The sequence below is a fragment of the Orcinus orca genome, chromosome 14 (assembly GCF_937001465.1).
Source record: "Orcinus orca chromosome 14, mOrcOrc1.1, whole genome shotgun sequence".
In the NCBI taxonomy this organism is placed as follows: domain Eukaryota; kingdom Metazoa; phylum Chordata; class Mammalia; order Artiodactyla; family Delphinidae; genus Orcinus; species Orcinus orca.
In genome coordinates this window covers 64,791,446-64,800,022 of record NC_064572.1, presented here as the reverse complement: position 1 = coordinate 64,800,022, position 8,577 = coordinate 64,791,446, and the positions used below count along the sequence as shown (strand labels likewise).

General features: G+C 41.7%; 1 protein-coding gene across 1 annotated transcript in view; it reads left to right on the top strand.

The window, feature by feature from the left end:
• Positions 1-78: 78 nt before the first annotated feature.
• Positions 79-8,577, top strand: part of ARL3 (ADP ribosylation factor like GTPase 3) — a 32,342-nt gene continuing 23,843 nt past the window's right edge. Inside the window, exons 1-2 of the mRNA XM_004268523.3 lie at positions 79-239; positions 6,862-7,005. Coding sequence (XP_004268571.1) covers positions 237-239; positions 6,862-7,005 — 147 coding nt within the window. The 5' untranslated portion in view covers positions 79-236. The remainder of the gene's footprint in view (positions 240-6,861; positions 7,006-8,577) is intronic.

Below are 8,577 nucleotides of genomic sequence, written 5' to 3'. Positions count from 1 at the left end.
CTTCACCAGCCTGCCACAGCCTCCAGCCGCTCCAGCAGCCCGCCTGCGCAGTGGGAGGGCACATTCGCGCGCTTGCGCACATTGGGAAGAGGAGCTGGACCCCGCCCCGTCCTGCTGCTTTGCTCCTCCGCTGTGCGTACAGGGGACGTCGGGGGCGGTGCCGCAGGAGTTGCCCCTGGTAACGGGGGAGGCAGGAGGAGGAGGAGGAGGAGGAGGAGGAGGGACTCGGCGGGAGGATGGTGAGTGTGGGGCCTGGGTCCCTCCGGAGCTGGTCGGTCACCCGCCTCCCTTCCCCAGGCCCAAGGCAGGGCACTGCGCTTAAAGACAGGAGAGAATGGATTGACGCTCAGCCTGCTGTCTGGGTCCTGGATTGGTTTCGGGGGGCGGCGGAGAGCCCCGAGTGTGGGCCCTGGAGGGAGATCTGGGCCTGGGGAGGAAGGCGGGGCTTGCAACCGATCCGAAACTAGGGGAAGGGGCTGGAAGGGGCTGTGGAAGGGTGCGTGGTTGTCCCGGTACGGAGCCAGGGCTCCATCATTACTCTGGGGATGAGATGAGGGCGGATCCGAGGAGCTACGGAGAGCAGCCTCTGCACGCAGGCTTAGATCTTCCCGGGGAATCGGCCTCCCCGTGCCGCAGTAAAGTGGGGTTCGCCAGTGCCCGGCCAGAAGCGGGGAGAGGGCCAGCGCTACTGTCTTTGAGGTCGCGCCGGCGGTACCAGGGGAGATGGTAGCCTAGCTCTCCTCTTCCTCGCGATGTGCGGGCCTCTGGGGGGAAGGGTGCAAATCCCAGGACACAAAGAGGTGCCGCTTGGAAAGGATGCCTAGTGGATTTTACGCCGTCTTGGTGTCTGCGTGGCGGGCGCGCTTCTGCAGTCCCGAGTTATTTATTTGCTGACGGTTCTGCAAGGTCTGGTTGTTGGTGATGACCAGTTTCCCGTTCAATACTTAATCCATGTCGGTGTAGGCAGATTTGCTGCCCGGTCCTTAGTATTTCCTTCGGACCTGTTGCAACCTTCCTTGGCATCTGACCACACCAGAACCAAAGGCCTTAATGTCAGTTTGGAGCAGATTAAAACTGGAGGGTGGCCATTCACTTGGGGCAAGCCTTTTCTCTGTCGAACCAGATTAAATCTTTCCCAAATTGTAAATTATGATACGTGACATATTTGATTCTTGACACTCTGTTCCTTGTTGATTTCTCTGCAGTTAGTTGGAGGGTGTTAAAATGGAATTGAGTGGTTTTAGAACTAGTCAAAGAAAAAATTGATTTTGGAGCGTTTAGAGCAGGTTGGTTGGCTTACCAGCTGCAAAGAGCTAACACTCAAGCTTATAGTTACTTCCCTGCCCCAACTCCAGACCCTTTTTGACTTTTAGAAATGTTGAACCACTTCTGTTGACTTATGAAGTAAGAAAAAGCTAGATGTTCACAAGGAAAACATACATGTACATTTGGTTAGATAATCCAATGAGTACATTTTGATAGGGAAAAAATTTTGCAATTGATTTAACATTGTCAGATCGCTAAAGAAGTAGAATTATTTGATCGGAAGTTGCCAATCATATTTCAACACTTGCTACATTGCAGTTTTGTTAACCTTAGGCTAAACAGATCTTTACATGTTTGCTTTTTATTAATCGTTTATACATGAGCTGTCCATTTAAAGGCTAACTTTTTCTCAACAAATGAGTACAAACATAAATATTTACACAGAAAATAACTAGAATTGAAATGAAAAAGGCATGCTAAACCAAGAGAGAAAGAGATTGCATCATAAATGAGAAACAGTTGGCTAACTTTTCCCAGTTTGTTTATCAATGTAGTGGACTGTGTAATTTTTATGATTGTTTAATTTATAATTACAAGTCACAATAAATTAACCACTGTCCTGTTTCCAGGTGCAGATTGACACTGTATACAACAAATTGACAGTGTATACAACACTGTTGTATACGACTGTTGTATTCAGTGATCAAGAGAGATTTTCTTATTTTTTTCCTACCATGAACAATAAGAAATTAGGACAAATTATTTAGGATTCTTTATCTGATTTCCAAAATGCATTTTTTTTTCCGTCTCCAAAAGTGTGAGCTATTCTTAGAACTGTAAGTGGAACATGGAATTTAAACGGTCAGTGGTGTGATTAAGTGTGTCACATCTGGTATCCCATGAGCCCCCATGGTAACTGTGCTAGTAAAGAGTGAGTCCCAGGTTTATTTATTTTTTTAGTCCTTTAGCTATGACTAATACATATTTATTCTTTTTTTAATTTGGAGAACTGCAACAAAAACCCATTATTGGTTTCTCTGAACCCCTAGAGGTTCAGTTGTCTTACCCCTGCCTTAGGATACCAAGTCCTTGGTGAAATACTAAGATGACAGTAATTTTTGTGCATAACTAATCACTGTTATTTAATAGATGAGTCCTCCATTTAGGAATTATTTATGGAGCAATTTCTGTATATATGAACCTAGTGGTAGTTATCTAGCATGTTTAACATTTGAAGATTGTTCCCAAGATTATGTTTTCCAGTCAAAAATTGTCAGTGAAAAATATAAACACAACTACTGTTTTGAGTGCCCCTATGTGCATGCTTTACATACATCATCTCACTTAATCTTCATAGCATTTTTCTTGAGATATAAATACTGTTCCCATTTTCTAGATGGAACTGTGCCGGAGGTTACACATAGGGAAGCTGAATAAAAGTCTATGAAACTCTAAAGCCCATAATGTTCTTTTCATTAGGACTCTGATGAAGTGTGAACCCACTCTTCCTGAGGAGGTGCCCGTATTTTGTTCCTCAGGAAACACTGTATCTATTTAGTAGAGATATAAGGAGAAAGAAGACAAAATTTGGGTGAGGTTCTCCCTATCAAAGCTATACGAGGGGCTTCCCTGGTGGCGCAGTGGTTGAGAGTCCGCCTGCCGATGCAGGGGACACGGGTTCGTGCCCCAGTCTGGGAAGATCCCACATGCCGTGGAGCGGCTGGGCCCGTGAGCCATGGCCGCTGAGCCTGCGCGTCCGGAGCCTGTGCTCCGCAACGGGAGAGGCCACAACAGTGAGAGGCCCGCGCACCACAAAAAAAAAAAAAAAAAAAAAGCTATACGAATATGCAGGTAAAAAAAAAAGAAGAAAGAATTAACCTGAAATACTGTATTTTTCTCCTGCTGATTCCAAGGAGAGACAACTCAAGTTTTCTAAATCATAAGAAAAACCAAGCTATAAATATGATATTCTGAGCCAGAGATAAAAAAGCAGTTTTTAGCACCCCCTCCTCAGGTCATATGACCAAGATTTAAATCAATCAGCTGCCACTCGTTTTTAAATCACATGACCCAACTTTAAATCAATCAGCTGCTTCCCTGTACCTCACATGAGTTGGCTTTGAATAGTAAGAAATGCAGAGGTATAAAAATGATGTTCTGAACAATAAATGGAAAAACAACATCTTAGAAAGTTTTTTCTTTTCGAATGGACCATTCATTGCATACAGAATAAAGGATTCTCTTGTGGATTTCTTGAACTGTAAACATACACACACACACACACACACAGAGCTATACGAATTCCTGGAAATTAATAACATCTTACTGGGCAGCACCAGGTTTTTTTGGTGAGGTAAAAGTAAATTGAAGTCAGTTCCATTTAAGCTAGGTATGGGGAGTGCATGTACCTGACAGCTGGTTTACTAATTTTAATACTTAATTTTCTTTTTTTTTTGCGGTACGCGGGCCTCTCACCGTTGTGGCCTCTCCCGCTGCGGAGCACAGGCTCCGGACGCGCAGGCTCAGTGGCCATGGCTCACGGGCCCAGCCGCTCCGCGGCATGTGGGATCTTCCCGGACCGGGGCACGAACCCGTGTCCCCTGCATCGGCAGGCGGACTCTCAACCACTGCGCCACCAGGGAAGCCCTTTAATACTTAAATTTTAGCTGCTCCTCCCAGTCACATATATTTTCCATATACCAACATGTTCCTCTCTCCCTCTCCAACACCCTAGTTTCTTTGAATGACCTAGTTTGTATCATTTTAGGTCAGTGCACCATGTTTCTGCCGGTAGTTGAGTTTAAGCTGATTTTGAGGCAGATAAAATGTCCATAGTCAACAGCATGTCTAGTCATGATTTGCCTATAGAAAAGTTTGTTTAGTTTTGTGGCTGAGTCAGACCACTTCTGTCCACCAGGGTGCAGATAACTTGTGTGCATGCATGCTGATAACGCACGATGCACAATTAACTAAAGTTCTTGTTTCTTAAGTTGCCTCTATTTAATGTCATAGGAGTACACATCCTACACAGAGATCATATCTGCTTTGCTCACCATTGTACTTGGAGCATATTATGGGTGTTTAATATAAATGAATGAATGAATGGATGTGTTGACCAAAAATACACTAAAAATTCATTTCCTTGTATTTATACTGCAAAACGCAGCCCCATAATAAAATTAACTTCTAATGGCTGTCTCCCTTCGTTTGACATTAACCATAGACATATATGGATAGAAGCATAGAGTAGACTTATTCTGCTCTTTTGTCCAGCCTGTTAAATCAGCTTACTTTGTACCTTTCAGGCAGAACCCTGATATCTATAAATATCCTCTTCCCTATTTAGCAAACGCTAATAATCCTGTGATCCCCTCTCCTCAGGAGTTGGGTTAATGTGATGCTGTACTGTATTTGCATTTGTCTTGCCTAGACCATGCTTGAGATGCCATTTGTTATTTCTCTGGAAGAAAATATGAGCTGAACTTTCCATTTCTCTGTAATTTCATTTCAAGGTGCAACATGTGAAGTTATTGTTTCCTGATGAGGAAAATTGCTCATTGGAAATGTAGAAGTATTATTTTTTTATACTATTAGGTTTATAAAGTTTAGTTAGAATGTTTTCTTTCTCATCTGTGTTTTGCTTTTCTCCTTTTAAGACGAATAGAAATTATGTTTTTTAAATCATTCAATTTCAAATATAATGAGTGTGTAGAAGCTCTCAGCCTGCAGAAAGCAGTATTTATATATACTGATTTTTTTTGAAAGAGACACATGAGGAAAAACCTAAAACATTTATTTTGAACCTTGAAAATATTTTATAGAAAACAGATTCTTTCACAATGTCTATACTAGTAAATGATGCATGAGAAGAACTTTCTTAACCTGTACCATTGTTTAATGTACAAATGTTATAAATTCCAGTTGTTTTAGCATTTTATTGGAAAGGATAATGAGGACATCTAATCAGGAACCCAGGAGGAGTAGTACAATGTGTTTTGCCTGTTCTTAGCCTTTTTATATCACCAGTCCCCTAAGGAGCTCAGAATTCTAATTTTAACTGTTCTGAAAGGTGGTATTATAAATGAGTGATTGCAGTGTAGCTAATAGAAGCCAGGGAGATTGCTCATAAACAGAGTTTTAAAAAGGAATGGTGTCAAATAATTCAAGGCTGGAGAAGATAAAAAACAAAAGAAAAAATATGCCATAAAAAAAAAAAGACTTGCTTAATCTTTTTTTGTTTGTTTGTTTCAAATCTATTCATTCTCTCTTCTCCAAATCTTTTGGAATAGAATTTGTCTGTCTTAAACTAAACGTTACATTTTGTTGCTGACAGAAATTGAGGCATAGAGAGGTTAAAGTGGTCAGTGTGAATACAGTACTAAAAGGGGTAAACAAAGGGCCTCTGAAGCAGAAGGGAATTCTTATAATTATGCATATTTGCATATCATTGTCTCAACTCTTGAAAATTATTTCACAGAATTATCATTTGATCTTAGTGAACAGACTGGTTTGAGTTATTTCCTGGTGCGATGCGGATAAAAAAACATAACCATTTTATATAATTCTAAGACTCAGTTTGAAGGAATTTCCACTTGGGCTGGGAGATTAGATTATATGCCCTTTAAACTCTGGGATTCTTTGATTCTTGATGTAACCATGCCTCATTGGGAAATGATTGTCAGCCGCAAGACAGAACAAATAACTATCTTGTAAGATTTTTCTTATGTTCTTAGCTAAAAAGCAGCATGGCTTATTTCCATCCATTAAAAGAATAATAACAACAAGAAACGGAAATATTAGATTACTAGTCAAAAATACCCTGGTTAAACTTTAATGTTTTTTTGCTTCCAGAATGACCTTTCAATTCCCTAATTTCTCTGTTGTATTAGATTCTTCATCTGAAAAACATAGATGATCTATACCGTGAAGCTATACTGTAAGAGTCATGTGAAAGTTAGAAGATGATAGAGTATTTTGAATGATGGAGTCTTAAACAAGAACTAAAATAAAGTCTTAAAAAGAGAGCCCAAGTACAATTTTCTACAACCTTTTGAATAGTACCTTAGTACCTTAAAATCTTACATTAACTCGGGTGGGTAATTCTGTTTATTTCAACAGCTGTCATATAGTGTCTAATAAGCGCCAGGCATTGTGGGAGATGGAAGCTATCTATAGTCCTTACGCACAAGAAACTTCACTCTAGTATAAAGGAGAAAAATACAAAAATCAGTTCCCTACAGTCAGATATGATGGGTGCTCTGGTAGGGTGCTCTGGTATATATATATATATATATATAAAGGGCTTCAGGAATGGGAGTTGGTTAGTAGTACATACTTCCAGGAGATTTCGGGTGACTGTTAAGCTGGATTAATAGAAGGAGCAGGAATAAGCCAGGCTATTTATTAAGTTGCTGAATTTACTAAAGTATTTCTGCCAAAACTTATAAGCAAATGGAATAAATGACATTAAAGTGGAAAATAGTATAAGCACTCCACAACCAAGAACTTTTTTCAAGGAGGAGAAGGCATTCTGATACCCAGTAATATCAAAGTCAGTGCCTCCAAAGTAATCTCTGTTCTTCATGGTTGTTCAAGGGCTTACTCTCAATTTTGCGCAAATTGAAAAGTGCACCAGACCAGGAGGTGAGAATCCTTCTCCTGGGCTTGGATAATGCTGGTAAGACCACTCTTCTGAAGCAGCTGGCATCTGAAGACATCAGCCACATCACACCTACACAGGTGAGCACTGCCTTGCCCCCGATGCTTGTGTGACACGTGGAAGATGGTAATAGCAATATGAAAGACAAAATGGGAGATAGAGTTTTGTCCATTTTAAGTTTTGTTACTGAGAAAAGTCTATACAATTTTAAAATAATCTCAGATTTCAAAATATATCAAGAGATTCCATTTATGTGAGATACTTAGAGTTGTCAAATTCATAGAGACAGGAGAGAGAACAGTGGTTACCCAGGGGCTGCATGGATGGCGGTGATGGTTGCACAAGAGTGAATGTACTTAATGCCACTGAGCTGCACACTTAAAAATGGTTAAAAAGGTAAATTTTATGTTACGTATATTTTACAATAATTTTTAAAAAGAAATAATATAAATTTATATGTCTATACATAGCAAGATACAATCACTTCCCTCTGATCTAAGTAATTCCTTTTTAGAAATAGCTTTATCTTCTCTGATTTTGAAATTAATACATGTAGAACAATACAGAGAGAGCATAAAGGAAAAAAAACAGTACTGTGAGAAAAACCACATTTAGTGTGTATTTTTCAGACTTAATAAATACAAATATATGTCTTTTTTTTTTTTTTTTTTGGCCACACCATGTGGCTTGCAGGATCTCAGTTCCCTGACCAGGGATTGAACTGGGGCCATAGCAGTGAAAGTCCAGAATCCTAACCACTAGGCCACCAGGGGACTCCCTCAACTTTTTAGATTTTTTTGGGTGGGGGCTGACGGGGGTTGGGGGCCCTCGCCACACGGCATGCATGCGGGATCTCAGTTCCCCAACCAGGGATGGAACCTGTGCCCCCTGCAGTGGAAGCGTGGAGTCCTAACCACTGGACTGCCAGGGAAGTCCCTCAATTTTTTAAATAAAAAAACAATTACCTGTATTTTTTTTTTTTTTTTTTTTTTTGCTGTCCGCGGGCCTCTCACTGTTGTGGCCTCTCCCGTTGCGGAGCACAGGCTCCGGACGCGCAGGCTCAGCGGCCATGGCTCACAGGCCCAGCTGCTCCGCGGCATGTGGGATCTTCCCCGGCTGGGGCACGAACCCATGTCCCCTGCATCGGCAAGCAGACTCTCAACCACTGCGCCACCAGGGAAGCCTAATTATCTGTACCTGTATTTTTATTTATTTTTTTAAAAATTTATTTATTTTTGGCTGCATTGGGTCTTTGTTGCTGCGTGCAGGCTTTCTCTAGTTGCAGCGAGCGGGGGCTACTCTTCGTTGAGGTGCACAGGCTTCTCATTGCCATGTCTTCTCTTGTTGTGGAGCACGGGCTCTAGGCGCGTAGGCTTCAGTAGTTGTGGCACACAGGTTCAGTAGTTGTGGCTTGTGGACTCTAGAGCGCAGGCTCAGTAGTTGTGGTGCACAGGCTTAGTTGCTCTGCAGCATGTGGGATCTTCCTGGACCAGGGCTTCAACCCATGTCCCCTGCATTGGCAGGCGGATTCTTAACAACTGCACCACCAGGGAAGCCCTACCTGTATTTTTAAATCCAGCCTCATCAACCCTCCTCTTTCGTAGGGCTAAGCAAGCAAAGCACAAGGACGGTGATGCTCCCAGCATGGATGT